Genomic DNA, 24840 nt, shown 5'->3' on the forward strand with positions numbered 1-24840 from the left:
TGATCCCTGTAACCAGCCCCAGTTAACATTCTGGCTGCAGCTTGTTTTACCAATTGAAGCTTCCAAACAGTCTTCAAAGGCAGCCCCACGTACAGCGCGCTACAGTAATCTAAACGGGACGTAACTAAGGCATGTGTCACCGTAGCCAGATCAGGCTTCTCCAGGAACGGGCGCGGTTGGCGTACTAGTCTAAGCTGTGCAAAAGCCCTCCTGGCCACCGCAGACACCTGGGCCTCCAAGTTCAGAGCTGAGTCCAGGAGGACACCCAAACTGCTAACCTGTGTCTTCAGGGGAAGTGTAATCCCATCCAGCACAGGCTGTATCCCTATTCCCTGATCTGCCCTTCGACTGACCAGGAGCACCTCTGTCTTGTCTGGATTAAGCTTCAGTTTGTTCACCCTCATCCAATCCATCACTGATGCCAGGCACCAGTTCAGAACCAGGACAGCTTCCTTGGCGTTAGGTGGAAAGGAGAAACAGAGTTGGGTGTCATCAGCATACCAATGGCACCGAACCCCAAACCCCCGGACAACCTCTCCCAGCGGTTTCATGTAGATGTTGAATAGCATGGGGGACAGAACTGAACCCTGAGGGACCCCACAGGCCAACGGCCAAGGAGTCGAACAGGAGTCCCCCAGCACCACCTTCTGGGTACACCCCTCCAGGAAGGAACGGAGCCACTGTAAAACAGGGCCCCCAAGTCCCATCCCAGCAAGGTGGCCCAGAAGGATACCGTGGTCGATGGTATCGAAAGCTGTTGAGAGGTCCAAAAGAACCAACAGGGACACCCTCCCCCTGTCCAGTTCTCTGCGTAGGTCATCCACCAAGGCGACCAAAGCCATCTCTGTCCCATAACCAGGCCTGAAACCAGACTGAAATGGATCCAGATAATCTGTTTCATCCAGGAATCTCTGGAGCTGGGAGGCCAACACACGCTCTATTACCTTGCCCAGAAATGGAATGTTGGACACTGGCCGATATTATCCATTATAGAGGGATCCAGGGAGGGCTTTTTCAGCAGTGGCCTTACAACAGCCTCCTTTAGGCACATTGGAACTTTGTCTTGTTGTAGGGAGGCATTGACCACTCCCCTCACCCAGTCCCCCTCTGGCACCTTTAACGAGCCAGGAAGGGCAAGGTTTCAGCAGGCATGTGGTGCCTCTCACTTCTCCAAGGGTCCTGTCCACATCCTCTTGGAGGAATCCTTAGTTGGAAGTAAGTCTCACTAGTACTATATTTGGGGAAAGGCCATAGTAGCTCAGTGGCAGAACACCTGCTTTGCATGCAGAAGGGCCCAGGCTGTATTTCTGCCATGTCAAGTAGGGCTGGGAGAGATTTCCCATCTTATACCCCAGACAGCCTCTGCCAGTGGGTGTGGGGCAGGGTCCCCAACACGTGGTCCATGGACCACCAGTGGCCTGTGAGTTGCGTACAGGTGGTCTGCAGCAGGTCTGTGGATTTGTGGTTCAGGGCCCTCATCGTGATAAATATTCATATTGATTTTTAATTATATTTCTACCATTCTTTTATTCCTCACAATTCACCTGCAATTCAATAAAACACTTTCTTCTTGTTGTTGTTATGTGCCTTCAAGTTGACTACGACTTATGGCAACCCCATGAATGAGCGACCTCCAAGAGCATCTGTCGTGAACCACCCTGTTCAGATCTTGTAAGTTCAGGTCTGTGGCTTCCTTTATGGAATCAATCCATCTCTTGTTCGGCCTTCCTCTTTTTCTACTCCCTGCTGTTTTTCTCAGCATCATTGTCTTTTCTAGTGAAAGCAAAACACTAGGCAAAATAAATAAAAGAAGCCATAGAAACACGATTAAAAACCAGGCAGCAATTGCGCGGGCTACAGCAGGTGGTGTGCGTGGGGAGAATAACTAAGGTTGCAATCCAGTACATGTCTACTCAGGAGTAAGCAAGCTCCACTGGGCTCAATAGGACTTGCTCCCAGGTAAGTGTGCATTCGATTGCAGCTTAAGGCTAAGGGAGCAAGTCCCACTGAACCCAATGGAGCTTGCTTACTCCTGAGTAGACGTTGCTTGCGTTGCAGCCTAAGCGGCTCCTCCCCCCTCGTCAGAAGCGCCCAGCTTGAGAGAGAGAGAGAGAGAGGCGCATGCGCCCCGTCCTGCCTCCGACTCGCCTCTCTTTGGAGGGCGCTTGGGAACGCCCTTCGGGCTTTGCCAGGCTGCAAAATGGCGGAAGCAGGCGCGGAGGCCCAGGACGCCGTTTCCGCTCGCGGTCGGCAGCCAATCAGCGGCGGCGGGAGCATGCGCGCGGGGGATTCGAACGTCGCGGCGGTTGGCGCTGAGAGGAGGAGGAGGAGGAGGAGGAAGAGGAAGGAGGCCAAGGGCCCCTCGCGGTGCCGCGGGGACTCCCGAGCAGGTATGTAGGTAGTGCGGGCCGGCCGGCCGGCGGGGGCCATTGCTGAGGGTGGGGCCTGAATTCCCGGCGGGGGCGGCTGCCGAGCCCCTGTGTGGCTCCGCCGAAGGAGGCCCGCAGCGGCCATCGCGGTCCTGAAAGAGGCGAGGCGGGAGCACGGATCTCGAGGCTCCCTCCAAGGACGCGGAAGAGCCACGTCGCCGCGAAGGCCCAGCCCCCCACTGCACCCCCACGCGCTACACCTCCCCCCACTACAGCCCCAGCCCCATACTCACGCACAGCACCCCCCACGTAACCCCCACAACTCACCCCCCCGCATACCCCACCCCCACCCTGCCCTCCCAAACTGCACCCCCACCATACACCTCATCACCCCCACGTACTACGCACGCAGCCCCCACTGCTGCCCCAACCCCATACTCACACACAGCACCCACACCCCACATAACCCCCACTACTCACCCCCCACTACACCCCCCCACCCACTATTCCAGCCTTTCCCAACCAGTGTGCCTTCAGATGTTGTTGGACCACAACTCCCATCAGCCTCAGCCAGCATTGCCAATGGTCAGGAAAGATGGGAGTTGTGGTCCAACAACTGGAGGCACACTGGTTGGGAAAGGCTGCCCTAAGCCATGGCATACCCCACACTACATTCCTCCACCCCTGCACACATTACACTCCCCCACACACCCTCATCCCACACTACACCCCTACTTGCTTCTGTTGGCATCATGGTGAGAACTAAGGTTGCCTTCTGCTCATAATTTTTATGGGTTGCTCATATTTTGTCATTCTTCCTGTCCATAACAGTTGAGAAATTTATGCTGGTTTGCCTCTAGCTGAAAACTATTTTGCATAAGAAATGAAATCCTGATGAATGAAAGTAAATGTCACATGGATAACATTTAACACTTTGATAGGTCAGCTTTTCGATATGTTCAGTACTTACCTTAAGTTAAACTTACATTAAAATCCAAGCAGAAGTGTATATCCCGTGACCTACAACCTGTTAATGCAAAATGTGAAAGTCAAGGTAGCATATACTTTTTAATGCAAATGTATGAACATGCAGCTTTAAAACAATTGCCTCATAAAATGAAATATAGTTAATGGCCAATGGTTATTCATTGTCATCAGTCTCATGTTACTCGAAATGGCCCTTCGTATTTTAAAAGAATTTAAAAGTGCACCTAGATAAATTTGATTATGTTGCTATGTATTTCATTTCATTTGCAATTTAGATATGAAATAGTTTGGGCTGCTTTCCTACATTTAGCATGTGGATAGTACACAAACAATGTTTCTCTTTCTTGTGTTTTTGTTCATAAAAACAAAAATAACTGTTATATTTTTTTTAGCTGCAATGTGACGAAATAAACCTGACATTCTCAGATCCCACTGCCTTTTTTATATAACCAAAAAAGACACTTACATGAAGAGGTCTTTAATGAATTTGCTTTTGGCGCGAAAAGGAGTAGTAATACCTGTTTTATCAAGATGATTGCTGTACCTTTAAAAGACCGAGGGATCTCAGTGTCTCCGCTTCCTTCTCATGGAAGAGGAGAAATCTCCTTGAAAGCTGTTCTCCTAAGCAACATCCCTGGAGGTACACCTTTAAAGGATCTTGTGAAGTTTCAAGTGAATTGTGTTTCTGCTTCAGCAGCAAAGAAAGCTACTCTTCCTTCAGTGGTTTTGTCCCACCAAAAAGTTTGCTTGGAAAAAGATGTTAAAGGAGAAAACATTTTCCAGTCCACTCTAATAGGCGATGGCTCCCGTGCTAAAGAATTCCTTGACCTCAGTGAGATAAAACCCGCTTCCAAAGACGGATTGAAGCCACTTTCCTCCTGTCTGAAACAGGAAGCTCTCCCACGGACAGGGAATGCCACCCTGAAACGTAAAGCTTGTGAACCATTATCCCTTGAATCTCCAGCAAAAGTCTTCACAAGAATGAAGACTAGGACAGCTCTTGCAAAACAGCAGAACGAGCCATTAGAAAAGAAAGTATTAGACACAACCAGCACCACAGATTATATTCTCACTCCTGACAGGCATTTGGGCCCTTTGGGAAGACGAGACAAAAAATCCATTGCTGAAGATGATAAGCCAAAGGAGAGGCCTGCTGAGGAGCCTCTTAGGGAGGCAAAGGAAGAACAAGGTTTGCTTTATCATTTCTTCTAAGAAAGTATTGCTCAACGGAAACTTCATATTCAAATTCTTTTTATTGTGATTGCGAACATTTATTTCTTTATTATTTGATTTATATCCCGCCCTTCCTCCCAGCAGGAGCCCAAGAACATGGCTCTTCACCTCTTATCCATAGCTTAGGATCCCAGCCAGGAGTGGTAGCAATGGCAGGTCTACCTCTGATCTTGTTAGACCAGACTTTGCAGTACAGTTTGGTTTTGTTCTAAATTTGCCTTAGCTAAAATGGTTAGCCAACATCCCGTTTCCATTTCATTTGTTATTTTTAACATTTGGTTCTCTTTACCCTACTACTGTGGTTGAGCACCTGCCTTTCCACACATATCCCCATCCCACACTACACCCCCACCCACTACACCACACCCCCCCACCCGCTATCATGAGAAGGTCTCAGGTACAGTCCCTGACATCTACAGGTAGAGCCACTTCCAGTTGCTATAGATAGTACTGACTAAATGGACCAACGGTCTGTCTTGGCCAAGGCAGGTTGCTGTGCTACTCACGGAGGCAGAGAGCAGCAGGGGCTGCTGGTAACACATGCAAGCAAAGGTAGTCAGCCAACAGTACAATTGGCTTTTCTCTTTTTGGAGGGGAGGGAGCGAAGAATAGTTTTGGCCAACTATCCTTTAAGTAAAAGTTGTAAGCCAGTATTTTCACACTTATGTGCTAAGGAACCCTGGGATCCCTTGGAAGCTGATCTGGGTTTCCATTGGATGAGGTGGTAACTGCTTGTGACCCTGCAAATTGAAAGTGGGAACCTTGGGGAACGTACATTCACATCCAGTGGCTATTGAGATCTCCTACTTAAGATCCATCTGTTTTTTCCATTTTAGTGCCCAGTCATATTGCAAAGAACAAAAATGTGTGTTCTGCAGTCACAGGCCCTCTGGTTTTGGAATCACCTCACAAATTCTTCTCACGTGTGAAGCAGAAGATGCAGCAGAAACTGTTGGAAACAGGTACTTCTCCACACAAGGCATTACTGGTTGCTTCTATATTTGCCCTGGAAACCTTTTCTCTTTCAGACTGCAGTGGAAATGTCTGGAGGAGACTGAAGGAAGCAGGAAGGGCTGCTCCACTTTCATCCCTTGTCCATCAAAGTCATGTAGAAACCCTTCAAACGTTTTGCAGTTGCATGAAAACTACTGATCAAAGTCATTGTTCGATGGCTTTTCGATTCACGTTGTGAAGCATTACCATGAAAGATTGCTCTCCTATTGTCATTGCAGAAAAACAAACAAAAGCAGAACTTTTAGCTATTCTTCCATCAAACTTTTAAAGGTACCATGTAGTCTCCACTTAAATGACAAATTCTAAGTTCCTGATTTTTAGAACAATTATGAAATCTCCCTAACCTGATTTCATGACTCGTAGGTGGAGCAAAAGGGTTGACAGGTATCTAACCCAGTTGTCTAACATCACAAATAAGGAAATGCAGTCAAGTTGCTGGGATCGTGGTTTAATGAATCTTTTTTTTTTAAAAAGAAATAATAAAAATGAATGCTAAAGCTTTTCCATAACATCTTTCCCCTCTTGCTCTGTACATTACATTTCAGTCCACCTTAATTGATAACGTTGCTCAAAAACATTTGAATCAGATTGTTCTGTGACAAAAGAGAGGGAGAACTTTCTGGGTGGCAAATTATCCCTGCTGTCAGATAAATGGCTCTCTTCAGTTTCTCCATAAGAACCTAAGAATAGCCCTGCAGCTGGATCAGTCCAAAGGGGGCCCATCTAGTCCAGCACTCTATTCTCACAGTGGTCCACCAGATGCCCCAAAGGGAAGCCCCACAAGCAGGACCTAGAAGCATCTCATGTTGGCCACAAAGAGCATTAATGCGGAGTACTGGACTGCTTAATGGACTGAAGACCAGCCTGGGTTAATGCTTCTGGACTGCTTCTGGATTGAGGTGGTCAAAAGGTTTTGTCTTCGTTGTTTACTTCTTTCCCTCTCTAAAGGAGCCGTATTCAGGCACACTGTTCATGTATGAAGGCTACACACAAATCAAGCAAATGGGGTTGAGTGTGTCCAAACCCCCCCCATGCCCTGCAAAACAAAGGTTCTGAATCATAGAAGGAGCCTTTGCAAGTAGAGGAGGGCACCTGCTTCACACTTTGCCGCCCAGTTTGTGGAGCATGGCGGGTGTAATGACTCAGGGGGCAGGCAGAGCTTGTCCCGGTCGGTGTGTAGCCTTTATACGCTAGCAGCTCACCCAGATTTTGAATTAAGCAGCCAAATGTTCTTTTTGTCATAGGCAGAACTTTTCAGAGAAGACAAAGGAATTCTTAGGCTGCAGTGTTGCATACAGATTATGATGTTTTTTCATTGCCCTAATGGCAGCGCTTGTATTTATCACAAGAAGATTATCAGCAATGGCTGTTTGGGGGCAAATATCAGATGCTGAACACTATAGCTGTGCACATAACCTATGCTCATTTCAGTGAATGATTTCACAGAAGCCCCATTTAAATGAATGGAGGTTTTGCAGGAGTACAGTTTGGAGGATTAACTAAGCAGTCCTATCCATCTGTACTCAAAAGTAAGCCCCATTTACTTCAATGGGACTTGTTCCCAGTAAATGTGTACACGATTGCAGCTGAAGTTTAGTGTAGTGTTTTTCCAAGCTTCTTTTTCCTTGAGAGATTAAAATTGGAGGCATGCTTGAAGCATATACTCCAAGAGTGCATTCTGAATGAATTCCCAGAACGTTGTGAAGGAAATCTTGTGGGATCACCCACCTAATCCTGCCTCCCAATGTTTTGTCCTCCTTTCTCCCCTGTTGTGGCTTTGGGATTGGACTATGCTTTCTGGGCAACGCCAACGGTAGCTTGGGCTGCATCTTACTTTTCCCATGCGGTGCATGCAATACTGGTTGTGGTGCGGCAGGGTTTTGTGGGGCTGCTGTGCCCCAATGGAGCTGGGGTAGTGGGTGCATCCAGCATGGATGTACCAAGGCTTGGGCTCCTCTCTCAGGGGGAACCCATGCCACGGCGCCCTGCCCTTCACAAAGAAAAGAGAACTCTCCCTGGGACTCCTGCCGGCTTCTCCGGGATCGGTCGTGTTACTGCACTGGACGCCTTGTGGTGCCCGTCTTCGCCACTCCGGATTCGGGGATCTGAACCAAACTCCCTTTTGATCTGGTGAGGGCAACGGAGGGCACCCGTTTTCACAGGACTTCAGCTGTTCCCATGGCACGTTGCTGTAGTCAGGTTTTACTGTAGTCCAGGAATTGCTGATCTAGATTCTTACAGAGTTAGTAACATATGAAACTGCCTTTTACTGAGCCAGACCACTGGTCCACCTAGCTCAGTATTCCTCACAGGGATTGGCAGTTGCTCTCCAGGGTTTCAGGCAGGAATATTTCCTAGGTTTACCCGGGAAAGATAATGTTACTATCTTGTGTATTTTGTTTTACAATGTCAGCTGCTTGAACTCTGAATGCCAAAAGCTGGGATTTAAAACGAGTATAAATTCCTGGAGAAGTTGGGGATTCAACCTGGGTCCTTTTGCATACAGAGTATGTCCTCTGCCGCTGAGCTCTATCCCTTTCAGGAGGAGAAGTTCAAGAGAAGGTAGCTTACAGGCTCTGGTCCCTCTGGAGAGAGACTTGTACTGATTAAAGCAAATAGAACGATGATAAGGAGACATGATATGGCTGTATGAATGTGTACTAAGAAACATTGAAATGCCAGCTAACAAATGAGTTGTTTTTGTGTTCTCTGTAGTAGATGTTGCATCTTACCAACCCAAGCCAAGTCTCCCTCCTTCACCTGCAGTGAAGCAATCTTTAACTTCACCCAGTTCACCCAAACAACTAAATAATCTTAATGGAGAGTGTCTAAACACTACTGTCAATCAGGATGATGTCTTTCTTGTGGAACCAGTTGAACTGGACAATGAGACTTTTAACATGGAAGCCAATGCTACAGACATGAGCTATGATCTTGTTAAACCTGGAGAACACTTGGAAGAAATGGAACCTGGAAGGTTTTCTGAAGAAGGAAGAGCGTTGCATCAGTCCAGTCAGAAACCTACCCAAAGCGGACAGCAGGAGTTGAAGTCTGGGTCTCAGAGGGCTTCCCAACACTTATGTGATATTATTTTTGCTACTCCAAAAGTCCACATACCAAGAAAACAAAAACCAGCGGGGGCTAATTCCAAGGTGCCCTTGGGCACACCTTGCACTGATACAACCCATGTTGATGCAAATGAGGAGGTAGGTCTTGTGCTGAAAATCCAAATGCTATGATGGTGGTTTCCTTTCAGGCATGCTGAGTAAGAACAGGGAGGTCTGAAAGGGTCAATGAGCAGCCTACCTTATTCAGACTGCATGCCTGATTAACATCCCTGACTCACTCCACCAGTGAGGGCAGCCAAGGCTGCCCTGTGAGTATACTGGGAATCCACAATGCTTTTTTTTAATATTCCAGTGTAAATTTGTCATTCATAAATGGCACAACATAATTTGGTGAACCCCTTGGAAATTTAGTGGGAAGACTTTGAAATGGAAGATGCTTCTGTGTTTCTTTCAACAGCTTATTCAATCATTGTTTATAAATTTATGTAATATAGTAATGGATTCCCTGTTTGTTTCAGTGCTGTTGTCAAGTGAGGAAAACCTCATGACTGCAGGCTGATTTTCCCCACTTCCTTCTAGGAGCAGAAGCCTAAGGCTTGTGCATGCACCCTAAGTGTGGAATGACATGGGTGCTCCCACACTTCAGCCTCTAAAGGCAACATGCTGCTCCATGTGCTGGCCCAAATAGCATGATCTTTATTCTACAGAACCGTAGGATGAAGACTTTTGGTTGCATCCAGTGAAGTCCTCATGTTAGAACTTCTCCCTCTCCTCTCCCCATGCTCCCCCAAATCTGCTCTGGTGGGTTGGGGGACCCCCAGAATAGTGTGGGAGGCCAAGAAGTTTTGTTGTACAAGTGTAGGTCCTTGTGCTAATGGGACTACCTATGAAATACAATCCTATGTGTTTTGGGCCAAGCTTCACAGGCAGTGAAATACGTATGTTGAATGCAAGTCCTGCGGCGTGCAGGGAGTGTGTGGCTAGGCCATCCTGCTCCCCTTTTTTTCAATACATACCTTTTCGCAATTGTGTGCCTAGACCCCAACTTTCAGTTAATCCTGCTCTGTTTCTAGCGATGGTAGAAATAATGATCTCCCCTTAACGTTTTTCTTAACTTGGTTGGTAAAGCAGATAATCTGCCTCAGTGGATGGAGAATCAAGGTGATCAATAACAATACTGCTGTGTGTCTCGAAGGAAAACGGAGGTAAGCAACTTTAGTTTTCATCTGCGTTCAAATGCATTTTGTGTGTCTTCCCCTGGAATGTCCTGCTGGCCAATGTCATTGGAGAGGGGAGAGGGTGGGAGCAGCTGCTGCTGCTTTTGGCTGACAGTCAGAATGGAGCACTCCATTGTCACTGGAGGCTCAGATGGCCTTGGAGTGCCTATTTCCAGCTCTGGCTTGCCATCTATGGCTTCTTTTGGACAGAAATGGCTTGGCCACTGTACTCCATGCTCTGGGTGTCTTCCAGACTGGATTGTTGCATTCTTGCTCGTTTGCAGATTACCTATGGATACATGCTTAATTGCATTCAAAGATAATATATATATATCCTTGGGATATTACTTACATCTATTAACTAGAATTTCCTAACTTTGGCTTCCAAATCCATCTAGCAATATTAATTCTGCGTGGAGGGCACCCAGGAGATTCCAGAGAAGCTAAATGAATTCTTTGCATCTGTCTTCACAGTGGAAGATATAGGGCAGATCCCTGAACCTGAACTAACATTTGCAGGAAGGGATTCTGAGGAACTGAGACAAATAGTGGTAACGAGAGAGGAAGTTCTAAGCTTAATGGACGATATAAAAACTGACAAATCACCGGGCCCGGATGGCATCCACCCGAGAGTTCTCAAAGAACTCAAATGTGAAATTGCTGATCTGCTAACTAAAATATGTAACTTGTCCCTCAGGTCCTCCTCCGTGCCTGAGGACTGGAAAGTGGCAAATGCAACGCCAATCTTCAAAAAGGGATCCAGAGAGGATCCTGGAAATTACAGGCCAGTTGGCTTAACTTCTGTCCCTGGAAAACTGGTAGAAAGTATTATTAAAGCTAGATTAACTAAGCACATAGAAGAACAAGCCTTGCTGAAGCAGAGCCAGCATGGCTTCTGCAAGGGAAAGTCCTGTCTCAGTAACCTATTAGAATTCTTTGAGAGTGTCAACAAGCATATAGATAGAGGTGATCCAGTGGACATAGTGTATTTAGACTTTCAAAAAGCGTTTGACAAGGTACCTCACCAAAGGCTTCTGAGGAAGCTTAGCAGTCATGGAATAAGAGGAGAGGTCCTCTTGTGGATAAGGAATTGGTTAAGAAGCAGAAAGCAGAGAGTAGGAATCAACGGACAGTTCTCCCAATGGAGGGCTGTAGAAAGTGGAGTCCCTCAAGGATCGGTATTGGGACCTGTACTTTTCAACTTGTTCATTAATGACCTAGAATTAGGAGTGAGCAGTGAAGTGGCCAAGTTTGCTGACGACACTAAATTGTTCAGGGTCGTTAAAACAAAAAAGGATTGCGAAGAGCTCCAAAAAGACCTCTCCAAACTGAGTGAATGGGCGGAAAAATGGCAAATGCAATTCAATATAAACAAGTGTAAAATTATGCATATTGGGGCAAAAAATCTGAATTTCACATATACGCTCATGGGGTCTGAACTGGCGGTGACCGACCAGGAGAGAGACCTCGGGGTTGTAGCGGACAGCACGATGAAAATGTCGACCCAGTGTGCGGCAGCTGTGAAAAAGGCAAATTCCATGCTAGCGATAATTAGGAAAGGTATTGAAAATAAAACAGCCGATATCATAATGCCGTTGTATAAATCTATGGTGTGGCCGCATTTGGAATACTGTGTACAGTTCTAGTCGCCTCATCTCAAAAAGGATATTATAGAGTTGGAAAAGGTTCAGAAGAGGGCAACCAGAATGATCAAGGGTATGGAGCCGACTCCCTTACGAGGAAAGGTTGCAGCATTTGGGGCTTTTTAGTTTAGAGAAAAGGCAGGTCAGAGGAGACATGATAGAAGTGTATAAAATTATGCATGGCATTGAGAAAGTGGATAGAGAAAAGTTCTTCTCCCTCTCTCACAATACGAGAACTCGTGGACATTCAAAGAAGCTGAATGTTGGAAGATTCAGGACAGACAAAAGGAAGTACTTCTTTACTCAGCGCATAGTTAAACTATGGAATTTGCTCCCACAAGATGCAGTAATGGCCACCAGCTTGGATGGCTTTAAAAGAAGATTAGACAAATTCATGGAGGACAGGGCCATCAATGGCTACTAGCCATGATGGCTGTGCTGTGCCACCCTAGTCAGAGGCAGCATGCTTCTGAAAACCAGTTGCCGGAAGCCTCAGGAGGGGAGAGTGTCCTTGCAGTCGGGTCCTGCTTGCGGGCTTTCCCCAGGCACCTGGTTGGCCACTGTGAGAACAGGATGCTGGACTAGATGGGCCACTGGCCTGATCCAGCAGGTGTCATGGCCCCGTCAGAGGACTCCTCAGATGAGGACGACTCGGGAGTAACAGCAGCAGACCCAGGAGCAGCAGGAGACACGGAGGAGCCTCCTGAGAATCCAGCTCCTTCTGCCCCTCAGCTGCAGAGCACCCCAGGGACAGCAGAGGCCCTGCAGCCAGACACAGACAGTGAACAGGATACTCCCCCCTCACCTGCAGAATGTAGACAGCAGAAGGTCAGGCAGAAGAGAGGCAGGCCTGTCTCCTTAAGGCCCAAACGCTGAGGACTCACACCTGCTGTCAACCTTGCTCTTTATAAGGCACACCTTGGCTGCAGCTTGTTGCTGACTGCAACGTCAGGCGTGGCTTGTGTGTTCCTAGTTTCCTGGCACCCTCTTTCGGACTGACCCCTTGGCACTTGATCCCGGACCTCCACTGACCTCGCTTCTGGACTCCTGACTCGGCAAGTACGCTTCGGACAAGGCTGGCCCTTATCAGATTCCCTCCTCCTAAGACCTGGCAGATTTATGGCCAGACTGCCGGCTAAGGACTTTGCTTCCCTGCCAACCACCCAGGAATTTCCAGCCCCCACCGGCACTGCTGACGCAGTGTAGAGCTGACAGTTTGCAGTCAGCCAAAACAAAGCAGGCAAACGAGAGAGTGGGGGAAGTGCTGACCATGGAGCAACTCCAGCAGGAAAACTTGCTCCTGCGCTCACAAGTAGACCAGCTGCTGTTGGCCGTCCAAGGCTTGCAAACCCAGCTAGCAGCAGCCCCACCCCCTCTCCCTACAGGGAGAGCCAAGTGCCCTGTGACTCTCCCAGAGAAATTTACTGGGGCTTCCGACCAGCTCTCAGCCTTCGTGGCCCAGGCCCAGCTCTTCATGGAGTTACGACCAGAGGCCTTCCCAGATGATAAGACCCGGGTGGGATTCTTGATTAACCTGTGCACCGGGGCCGCAGCTAGATGGGCCACGCCCCTACTCCTCGAGTGGAGCCCCGTGCTCAACGACTTAGCCGCCTTCACCAGAGAACTGAAGGCTATGTTCGAGGACCCAGTCCAATCAGCTACAGCCAACCGCCGCATACGCCGGCTGCGGCAAGGCCGACGCCCCTTGGGGGAATATGTAACAGACTTTCGTTTATTACAACAAAACCTGGGCTGGAACGAAGCAGCTCTCATGGACCAATTTCAGGAGGGGTTGTCGGATGAGCTTCTGGATGAGCTAGCTAGGGTGGAGCGCCCTGGAACCCTGCACGCCCTCATACGCCTGTGTCTCCAGATTGACGGGAGGCTGGAAAGCAGGCGTGCTGCCAACCGACCTCGGCCAGTCTACAGAGCATCAGCCCCAGTGGCTGGGCCCTCGGAGCCCGTCGGCAAGGACCCTACACCCCCGGCAGAACCGATGCAGCTGGGAGGGGCTCGGCCACATCTCTCTGCGGCCGAAAAGCTGCTGACGCCGGCAACAGGGCCTCTGCCTGTATTGCGGGGCCCCGGGACATTTTGCAGCCCAGTGTTCCGCGAAATGACCCACAGCCCCTGCCTCGGGAAACGTCCATGCCCTGGCCTTCACAGGCCCCTGAGCCGGGGCAACCTCGTGGTTCAAGGGGCCTGCCACCTCAATTCCTCACCGCCCACGCATCTGACCGTGTTGATCACACTGACAGTCCCCGGAAGGGGGACCCTACAAGTACCCGCCATGCTGGACTCGGGATCCACCAGCAATTTTATGGACGTGTCCTTTGCCAAGCTCCACTGGGTTCCTAGTCAACCCATTCGCCGCCCCCTCCTGGTGGAGACTATTGATGGCCGGCTTCTCGCCTCGGCCCCTGTAGTACAGGAGACAGTGCTGCTCGACGTGGCCCTGGGGGAGCACGAGGAAAGCCTCCAGTTCTACCTGGCTGCCGCACCCCACTTCCCGGTCGTGCTGGGCCTGGCGTGGCTCCAGCGGCACGACCCCATCATCCAGTGGTCCACGGGCCGGCTGACCCTTGGATCCCCCTATTGCCAAGCCAACTGCTGGAGGCCGAAGGAGCGCATCCTGATGACCCGGGAGGCAAGCTCCGCGCTCGAGGCCTTACCGGAGCAGTACCGGGAGTTCGCAGATGTGTTTGGGAAGCAAGAGGCAGACCAGTTGCCGCCCCATCGTCCTTACGACTGTCCCATTGATCTGCTACCCGGAGCCAAGATTCCCGTGGGCCGGCTTTACTCCCTGTCAGAACCCGAACTGGCAGCCCTCAGAGAGTTCCTAGACAAGAACCTGCGCCGAGGGTTCATTCGCCCTTCCACGTCCCCTGCAGCCGCCCCTGTCCTCTTTGTCAAAAAGAAATGTGGGGAACTCCGGCTGTGCAATGACTACCGCGCCCTCAACCAGATTACAGTTCGGAATCGCTACCCTTTGCCCCTGATCCCAGAACTGTTAGAGCGGCTGCGGGGCGCTCGCATTTTCAGCAAACTAGACCTGAGAGGGGCCTACAACCTGGTGCGTATGCGGGAGGGCGATGAGTGGAAGATGGCCTTCCGCACCCATTATGGGCACTTTGAGTGCACCGTGATGCCGTTTGGCTTGTGCAACGCTCCTGCCGTCTTCCAGCACTTCATGAACGACATCTTCCGGGACCTCCTAGACCGCTTCCTAGTGATCTACTTGGATGACATCCTGATCTACTTGCGGAACCCCTCTGAACATAAGGAGCACGTTCGAGTGGTGCTGCAGCGCCTGCGGGAGCACCGCCTCTTCGCCAAGCTCAAAAAATGCGCCTTTGACCTCACGACCGTGGATTTCCTAGGCCATCGGATCTCGCCCTCGGGTATCCAGATGGACCCCGCCAAAATTGAGACCATCCTCCACTGGGCAGCTCCGCGAAGCCCCAAAAATGTGCAGCGCTTCTTGGGCTTCGCCAACTATTACCGCCGGTTCATCTCCCACTTCTCCGAACTCACCACGCCCATCTCAGACCTGCTTCGAGGCAAAGAGAAGTTTGTTTGGACGGAGGCCGCTCAACAGGCCTTCCGGCGCCTCCAACACGCCTTTACATCTGAACCCATCCTCCAGCAACCTGACCCTACCCGACCTTACATAGTGGAGGCCGATGCATCGGATAAGGCAGTGGCAGCGGTCCTACTTCAGCCGGTGGGGAGCAAGCAGTCCCTGCTCCCCTGTGCGTTCCACTCCCGGAAACTCAACGCTTCGGAACAGAACTACACCATTTGGGAGAAGGAGTTACTGGCCATCAAAGTAGCCTTCGAGACCTGGCGTCATCTCCTGGAAGGGGCACGCCATCCGGTCCAGGTACGAACAGACCACCGAAACCTGGAGCACCTGCAAAACGCCCAACGGCTGAACCAACGCCAGATCCGGTGGTCCCTGTTTTTCTCCCGGTTCCAGTTCACGGTCACCTACCTCCCTGGCTGCCAAAACACCGTAGCAGACGCGCTCTCTCGCAAGCCAGAATACCGAGCCAAGCAGGTCGATCGCCCCCTTCGCCCAATCCTCCGCCCAGAGAACTTCGCCGCTACTCACCAACCACAACCCCTCCTGGACCGGGTGCAGGAGCAGCAGCAAAAGGACCCCTACGCCGTGGCCCAGCAGCGAGAGCTCCAGTCCGGGACGGCCGCCCGGGACAGCCCCTTTTCTTTGCATCAGGGCCTCTTGTACCACCGGAACCGGTTGTACGTTTCCCCGGGAGCTCTGCGGGGAGAGGTGCTCCACCTCTGCCATGACAGCCAGCCTGCAGGGCATTTTGGAACGTATAAAACCCTCCACCTGGTCCTACGGGATTTCTGGTGGCCCCGGGTCCAAGCGGACGTCAAGGACTATGTAGCGGCCTGTGATACCTGCCAGCGAGCCAAGAGCCACCCCGGCAAGCCCCCGGGGCTCCTGCTTCCACTGCCTACCCCCCCAGGGTCCTGGCGCTCAGTCTCCCTGGATTTTATCACGGACTTGCCAGCCTCCCGGGGAATGACCACCATCCTCGTAGTCGTAGACCTGTTCACTAAGATGGCCCATTTCCTCCCCTGTGCCGGACTACCCTCTGCCCCAGAAACTGCGCAACTATTTTTTTCCCAGGTCTTCCGTTTGCACGGCCTCCCCGACCACCTGATCTCTGATCGAGGAGCCCAGTTCACCGCCCGGTTCTGGCAGGCCCTGTTTCGGGCCCTGCACGTCCAGATCCACTTGTCCTCCGCCCACCACCCTCAATCAGATGAACAAACAGAACGTACCAACGCCACCGTCGAACAATACCTGCGGTGTTACACCTGCTTCCAACAGGACAATTGGGTGGATCTGTTACCGCTGGCGGAGTTCGCATATAATAACTCCGTGCATGCCTCCACGTGCCAGACCCCGTTCTTTGCCTCCTACGGCTACCACCCCCGATTCTTCACGTCAGTGCGACCCCCGTCGCCGGTCCCTGCTGCGGATGTCATGCTGCAGGAGTTGCAGGCCCTGCAGGCAGTCCTGAAGGAGCAGCTGGAGCAGGCCAAGGACGCGTATAAGCGCTTTGCTGATCGCCACCACCAACCAGGCCCGCCACTGAAGGTAGGCGACCGGGTATGGCTCTCGACCAAATTCCTGCATTCGCAACGGCCGTCTCACAAGCTGGAGGCTCGGAACTTAGGTCCTTTCCGGATTACCCAGCAGATTAACCCAGTGGCGTTCCGGCTCCAACTCCCTGCCTCCTTCCGCATTCACCCTGTCTTCCATCGATCACTGCTGACTCCCGCTCTCCCACCTCACCCCTTAAGTAGTCAACCACGGCCCCCACCACCGATACAAGTCAACGGGGAAGAGGAATTCGAAGTGGCGCAGATCCTGGACTCCCGGAGGCATCGGGGCCGCCTCCAGTATCTCATAGACTGGCAGGGGTACGGCCCTGAGGAACGTTCGTGGGAAGAGGCGACGCAGGTGCATGCCCCTCGTCTGGTCCAGCGCTTCCACCAGCGCTACCCGGATAAGCTGGGCCCCGGCGGGAGGCGGAGGGTTGGTCGTGGGGCGGGGGATAGTGTCATGGCCCCGTCAGAGGACTCCTCAGATGAGGACGACTCGGGAGTAACAGCAGCAGACCCAGGAGCAGCAGGAGACACAGAGGAGCCTCCTGAGAATCCAGCTCCTTCTGCCCCTCAGCTGCAGAGCACCCCAGGGACAGCAGAGGCCCTGCAGCCAGACACAGACAGTGAACAGGATACTCCCCCCTCACCTGCAGAACGTAGACAGCAGAAGGTCAGGCAGAAGAGAGGCAGGCCTGTCTCCTTCAGGCCCAAACGCTGAGGGCTCACACCTGCTGTCCATCCTGCTCTTTATAAGGCACATCTTGGCTGCAGCTTGTTGCTGACTGCAACGTCAGGCATGGCTTTGTGTAGACCTAGTTTCCCTGCAGCATCTCTTTGACTGACCTCCTTGGCACTTGATCCCGGACCTCTACTGACCTCGCTTCTGGACTCCTGACTCGGCAAGTACGCTTCGGACAAGCCTGGCCCTTATCAGATTCCCTCCTCCTAGACCTAGCAGATTTATGACCAGACTGCCGGCTAAGGACTTTGCTTCCCTGTCAACCACCCAGGAATTTCCAGCCCCCACCGGCACTGCTGACGCAGTGTAGAGCTGACAGCAGGCTCTTCTTATGTTCTTATGAGTGTTGTATACCTAGGGGCCCTCTCTGTAGTTCTGCTAACCTCTAGTTTTCAGGGGGTGGCTGCCTAGGAGAAGGCTTTCTCTGTGGTAGGCTGTGAGCTGTGGAAGTCCATTCCCAGGGAGATGGGTCTGGCACCTTCACTGTATTGCTTTCATTTATACTGAAGCCTGTGGCACATATATACTTGATGTACAGATATATGCCAAGGACCCATCATGTCCTAAACTGCAATCGGTCTGGTCCACATGGATGTTGATTCATGTGTGTGTGTCTCCTTCAGAGGATGAAGTACATAGCCTATGATTTATAAGTGTTACAAACACTTTGCCTACGTAGAAGTGATATCTGTGCAGGAAAATTACTTTGCATTAAACACACTGTAGTCTCTTATTTGAGATGCAAATAGGAAGCGGGAAACATTGAGAGATGTGCATCTTTGAAAAGTCAAATCAGGAGTGAGTCTCAATGCAGGGCTATTTTAAAAGTTTGGAAGTTCCCCGTGTTGAACTTAAGGAAAAGTGACGCTGAGTGGCCTTCATTTATTCCTAAGGTTCTTCTCTAGTTAACCACGGGGCGCTTTGTTGTTTCACCTGTTCTCTTTCATTGTAGGGATATGAAGGATATTTACTGGCATAGCAGTGCTATTGTGGAACGAATGACACACAACAAAGTTGGAACTTTATCTGGAAACGTCTACAAGTTAGAAGGGGGTGTAGATGAAAGCACCATGAAGAAAGAAGGTAAGAGAGCTTGCCTGAGAAAGGGGCGGGCAGGCTGAGATTCATACAGGCTATCGAGGAGGAGGACTTTGCCCTCTCTCCTCTCCAGGGATGCTGAGCTTTCTTTACCACCTTTATTTGCTGTCACAGTTTGGGCTGGCCCATTTGCTGAAAATGTTCAGCCTCCAGCACTTTCTTCACTAGCAGACTTTGCGCCACGTTGGGAGCCACGGCGCTTCTGCAGACTGTTCAGGGAAGCTGCTGGGTTGTGCAGCGCTGCTGCGTGTGGATAATCTGTTGGGCTCCCTTCAGGTCTTGGGGACATCCTTCCGCAATGAAGCACACGTGGCTTTAACTACGTGCCTCTCTTGAGGGTGGAAGGAGCTGAGCTGTTAGGCTGGGCAGCTGCATCTGGTGGGAAGCCAATAGGATGTACATGTTCCCCTTGGTCTGGGCTAGAGGAGCTCCCATCTGGTGTGCACGCTTGTAAAGGGGCTGTCCAAAAAAGGCTGATTTGTGTGCGTCGCATGGCAGTTTAAAAGGAGGTATTTATGTTTTCACTAAGTCACATTTATTTGCTAGCCCTGACTGCTAAATATGTTTATTCTAATCCCCAAACTGAGTGTGATTTTAAAACAAAGAATTCTTATAAATTCCGGTTTCTGAGGGTGTGCCAAGACCTGTGTGCTTATCACATTTAAATTAACGTGTGACCCTCACTGTCTCAGTACTAATCTTTGTGTTTCCTGTACATAGGTGCTTCCTACTTTAAAAATATTGAATATTGAAAATAAAAAAACCCTTAAATGATGTTTTTGTGCAGTGGAGCCAGTGCTTGAGACTATGGTGAAGGTTGGGATTTTATTGTGGCTCCTTAGAAATTTTAAGATCACCTATGTTCTGCTCTTCCAAACATTTTGTGACAACAGGCATATGAAACACCTTCTCTAAAACACTGCATGTGTTCAAATGCTATACTTTGTTTCAAACAGGAATACCAGCTAAATTCATAAGGAGGCTTGGGTTGGGCATTCCAAGAAACTGGAAAATATATGCGGATGACCTGCTTCGTTTTCTGAGGAGGTAAATGTCAATGAAAGCATTTGTGCCACAGGAAGCTGCTTTATTCCAAGTCAGACCACTGGTCCACCACCTAGCTCAATATTGTCTGCACTGACTGGCAGCAATTCTCCAGGGTTTCAGGCAGAGGGCATTCTCAGCCCTACCTGGGGATGCTGCTGGGATTGAACCTGGGACCTTCTGCATGCAAAACAGATGTTCTGCCACTGAACTAAGGCACTTCCTCTCTGTTTTATTTATTTATTTATTACATTTGTATACCGCCCCATAGCCGAAGCTGTCTGGGTGCCTTACAACAATGCACTGATTCTCTGTCCTTGAATCACTGATGGAGGTTTTATTAATAACATGAAGAAAATGTACCTTTTACTTACACTGTGGCTGGAGGCAATTTATACTGTCCTTTCTCTCTGTTGCCGATTGGTCAGGGCACTTTCATGGGCTTGGTATAAGGGCTTCTTCTGTTTGAGTGCTTGATGGACAGCCAAGCCTGCAGGTCCCAGGATGCGTGCAAATGGCCTTTTATTAAAAAAAAGTTGCATAGATGAGGTTTTGGATTCATGAAAGGCCTTCAAGGGATTCAGATAATTAAAGCTCTTCCTCATCAAAACCTCTGAATACTAGGAAAGAGCAGAGAGCCTTCCCTTCAAGCAAGGACAGCAATGAAAGAGGGGAGGAGCCAATGGAAATGGAGGGTGCAGAAGACTGGCCCCCAAAAGTTGGGAGAAGATCTAGAATGAAAAACACCACTTACGAAGTATTGGCACTGCAAAATAACAAGCTTGGTAGGTATACTCTTCTTTTGGCACACCTTGGAGGGCTTTACCAGCCCAGTTAATAAGATTTGCTTGTTTTCCAGCATATATTGTTATCGTTACATTTTTAAAAATTCTGCATAAATGCTCAGTGATTATCTAAATACAGACATATCTGCTTGTGACTTGGATTCACCTTCAGGTATTAAGCAGGGCAATTTAAGGGGCTTACAGGTACTGTCTTCATTCTTTCTGTCTCTGGGCCTATTGGGTGATAGAAAACATGGAACCCAGAAGCTGTTCTACAGGGTGTGGGTAGCTCTGTCTCTGTTGACAACTGGCTGTGAAGCAATTGTTTACTGGTGTCAAAGAGGCACACTTGCCCCTGGTTAAGCCATGCTAAATGCAGAGGCAGCCAGTTTTGATGGCATGAGTAGCCCAGAGCTCAGGAATGTGTATTCCATGGGGTGTGAAAGGGAGACAAATGGCCCCTAGATTGCTTCTTTAAGCCAAACTGTTCAGGTGTGGATTAGCAAAGCCACAGGAAATGCCCTTTTATGTTATTCATTTTAAATAGGCCCCGAGTAGCTATTTTGGTTTTTCCATGAACACTGCTTCAGTAAGCTACTTCCTTTAACACAGAAGTTATCTTGAGCTAATAAGATGGTTGACTAGGGGCTGTATCCAAGGCTGCAGCTTCACTGGCACAAGGGACTTCCTCTTCCTCTCCTGTCCCCTGCAGAGCAAATTCTGGGTGTGGGGGGGGGGAGGAGAGGAAACAAGTCCTGTAGCACTGAGGAGAAAGCTGACGGCTTTTTTTGTCTTGATAGGTGTGCAGCCACAAATGTTACCTTTGCAGAACGTCCATGATGCAAGCATCACCCGTAGCGGCCGGCGCGTTAAGTCACCTATGCAGTTCTGGTGTGGCGAACGGATACTGATTGATCAGGCATTAAACGTCACTGTGACCAAAGGGGGCACCAACTACCTCACTCCTGTAAGATTCCGTCCTCCTTATGCACCTCTTACTGTTCTGGAATGCCTGGAGTTCTTAAGGCTGAGAGTGATAAGCTTCAGTTGGAAGTTCCTCCTACCTCTAAGGCTGGAAAGTGGAGAGTGGGTGGGCTGGTGGTAGGTGTAAGGCAAGCGAAACGTTTGGTTGACCCCTCTAGTATAGGCTTGACAACAGCTAGCACGCAAGTGCTGACAGACTTGCTGTGAGGCTGATCGGGCACGAGTGAAATAAAACATAACCGTGCCTACTGTGTGGCGGTGAGGGCAGCGAAGAAGGCCCACTTCTCTGCCTCCATCGCATTCTCAAGTAGCCGTCCAGTGGAGCTTTTCCATATTGTCAGGGGTCTGTTGACATCAGCTTCAGGACATTGAGTTTTTAACCCTTTGGAGGCCCACTGTGAATTGCTTGCAAGGCAACCACTTGAAGGGTAAAGTTGCTCACCTCTGTGGCAATCTTGATGCCCCATCCACATCTACTGTAGTCCCCAGAGAGGTATCCAGTGCAACGTCTGCTGCAACTTCTTGGGACTGGTTTCAGTTGATGCAGCCTGATGACGTGGACAAGGTGCTTGCGATGATGCAGCCAGCAAGGTGTCCTCTTGACCATTGCCCTTCTTGGCTTACTAAACTTGCAGAGGGGAGTTGACCGAGTGGAACCAGGGTGTGGTCAACACATGTTGAGAGAGGGAATGGTTCCAACTGCCCTGAAAGAGGTGGTGATCTGACTGCTCCTGAAAAAGCCCACCCTGGGCCTATTGGTTTGTGACAACTACCGGCTGGTCGAAAATACCCCCTTAGGAAAGGTGATTGAGACGGTTGTGGTGCAGCAATTGCAATTACTCCTGGATGAAACAGATTATCTTGACCCATTCTAATCTGGGTTCAGGCTTGGTTATGGGACTGAATCAGCCTTGGTCGCCCTGATAGATGACCTTTATCAGGAGAAAGACAGGGGGAGTGCGACCCTGTTATTCTTACTTGATCTCTCAGCAACTATTGATACCATTGACCATGGTATCCTTCTGGGCTGACTTGGAGAGATGGGTGTTGGAGGCACTGTTTTACAGTGGTTCCAATCCTATCTCCAAGGTTGTTTTCAGAGAATAGCATTGGGTGATTGTCTTACAGCCCCCTGGCAGTTTTGTGCCGTGGGGTGCCGCAGGGTACCATCTTGTCCCCCATGCTGTTTAACCTCTATATGAAGCCCTTGGGAGTGGTCATCAGGAGATTTGGGGTGAGGTGTCAGCAGTATGGTGACGATACCCAGCTCTATTTCTCTGTAACATCTGAACTGGGAGAGGCCGTGCAAGCCCTGAATGGCTGCCTGGACTTGGTGGTGGGCTTGATGAGGGCCAATAAACTAAGTCAGAATCGTAGCAATATGGAGGCACTGTGGGTTGGTGGTTCCCAAGTTCATATAATTGGTCAGTTGCCTGCTTTGGATGGGGTCCCTCTGAAAGAGCAGGTCCGTAGTCTGGGGGTGCTCCTGGATCCATCTTTGTCACTAGAGGCCGAGGTGACCTCAGTGGCTAGGAGTGCCTTTTACTAGCTTTGGCTGGTAAGACAGCTGCAGCCATTTCTGGACCAGGATAGCCTGACCACTGTTGTCCATGCACTGGTAACCTCCAGGCTGGATTACTCTAATGCACCTTGAGGTTGATCCATAAGCTGCAGCTGGTGCAAAATGTGGCGGCGAGACTGCTCCCTGGGGCAGGGTATCACCAACATGCCACCCCGCTGCTGAAAGACTGCACAGATTCCAAGGACTACTAGAAAATAAGATAGAAGCAGGTGAAGTACACTAATGGGGAGGGGAAATAGTAAGGATTCCTATTTCCTGGTGTCCAGACTACTTGTTTATGCATCGCAGCTCTGGCTTCACTTACTGGCTAAAATACTGGCAGACGGGAGCAGCCAGGTGGGCTCATTTCACAGAAATTGTTGAGAAGGGTGCCTGCACATTTTGCTTCATAACTTTCTTTCTAGGAGGGCTAGAGACTTCTTTGTTTAAAAAAAAAAATAACAGCTCAGAGTCTGGGGCCTCTGCCTGTGGGTGCCAGACAAGGCCTTCAGGAGCACCAGGCTGGTGACTCGAGACTTAGTAGGATTTTGGCTGCTCTGTAAGGCTGGAGATCACTCTCGAGCTTCCTCAGCCATGTATGTGTGCCTTTTCCCCTTTGTAACTGTGTGCACATTGATTGAAAGGCAGTCTTAATGCCCTCATAACACATCTAAAGTGCCAGTTGCATTCTGTGGCATTTTCTGAAGGTTTGTGTCTCCGTTTGCTTATGTTGGTTGCTTTGTTTCTCAAGACGGTGAGCAGCACACGGCATCGGGTCCGGCAAGATGTCAGCTCCCCAAAGGAAAAGAGAGAGGCTAACCTGAAGGCTCGTGAAGTACCCACAAGCCAAACAAAAGGTAAAAAGAGTGTGCCCTGTCCTTGAAGTTGTTACTTTAGAAATGTGAGTCCCTGCAGGGAAGTGGCTTCAACCCTGGTAAAATATCCCTTGAGAATGACTAGAAGAGGGTGGCGTTTGCTCCTTTTCAGGGTCCAATTGCTGTTTGGGATTAGGAAGGGTTGGCTAATGATTAGGACGAGGAGGAAGCATGTGTGTGTGTGCCTCACTTGTAGAATTCTAGTTGCCTCAAGCTGTTCTTGTCCTCTGCAGGTGTGGCCCATCTTTGATCTGGCTTTGGTGTGTTGCCAGTTTGTATTGCAACGCTGCAAGTATGCCGTGTGTACTAAATGCAGGGAATGGGCCAAGAGGTTCTGCCCTTGGTCTCTGATCTTCTCGGACAGGGAGATCAGCCAGTTGGACTGTCGGAACTCCATATTTGTTTCCATCTTGCTTTTTGGCCCTCTCAAAAGAACACCGTTGCTGCCCCTGCTAGAAGCCTCAACCTGCATTGCAGTCTGTGCTCCGTGCTGGTTGCGGCTTTGTTCCTTTGCTGCTGCTGGCGTTTTTGCGGCTGTGTTTGTGTGTTTATGTGTTTATGTTCCTCTAGCGTTGCCGCTGCAGTTGCTGCTTTCTGCTGGTGGCCTATGTTTTCTGTCACCATTGTTATCTGACTGTTTGAGAGAAACCTTAGAGCTTGCTCCTATGCGCACAGAGTGCGGGACTGCGTTGGTGTCTTGATTTGGTTGAGCTGAATGGGTGGTTGGTTATTGAATGTATGTATGAGTGAGTGTGTATGTTTATATGTTTGTATGTATGGTTGTTTACTCATATAATTGCTGTATGTCAGGTGATTGTTGTGGGTTATATGTCTGGTTTTGTATATATGTGGTTTTAAGTAATTTTGTCTGCGGTCTTAAAGGAGTGGCTGGCAGTCTCCGGGGTGGGTTTTTATTTTTATCATTGTTTTTGGTTAGGCCTGTCCATTAGGCAACAGGGATAGGGGCATGTGTAGGCCGGAGGGGGATGGAACAGAGAAGGATGGGGGCCAAGTTATACCAAGATTGGGCGGCAGGCGCTGGATTAATGCTAGGGGCAGACCACGTCAAATTAGAGGA

The 24840-nt window shown here is 49.8% G+C and overlaps 1 protein-coding gene across 5 annotated transcripts in view; it reads left to right on the forward strand.

Annotated features, from left to right (window-relative positions):
- The first annotated feature begins 2176 nt into the window (after positions 1–2176).
- MIS18BP1 (MIS18 binding protein 1) overlaps positions 2177–24840 on the forward strand; it is a 32862-nt gene continuing 10198 nt past the window's right edge. For 2 of the 5 annotated variants that reach the window (XR_009760802.1, XM_061612640.1), the window contains exons 1-10: positions 2177–2390; positions 3749–4545; positions 5426–5551; positions 8319–8809; positions 9800–9876; positions 18368–18498; positions 19470–19560; positions 20182–20342; positions 21143–21309; positions 23639–23744. Coding sequence is in view for 4 of the 5 variants with exons in the window: in XM_061612640.1 (XP_061468624.1) it covers positions 3888–4545; positions 5426–5551; positions 8319–8809; positions 9800–9876; positions 18368–18498; positions 19470–19560; positions 20182–20342; positions 21143–21309; positions 23639–23744 (2008 nt within the window). In the remaining variant the exon portion in view is untranslated. The remainder of the gene's footprint in view (positions 2391–3748; positions 4546–5425; positions 5552–8318; positions 8810–9799; positions 9877–18367; positions 18499–19469; positions 19561–20181; positions 20343–21142; positions 21310–23638; positions 23745–24840) is intronic. The other 3 variants (XM_061612641.1, XM_061612642.1, XM_061612643.1) reach the window with 3 other exon arrangements.

The sequence above is a fragment of the Rhineura floridana genome, chromosome 2 (genome assembly GCF_030035675.1).
Source record: "Rhineura floridana isolate rRhiFlo1 chromosome 2, rRhiFlo1.hap2, whole genome shotgun sequence".
Lineage (NCBI taxonomy): Eukaryota > Metazoa > Chordata > Lepidosauria > Squamata > Rhineuridae > Rhineura > Rhineura floridana.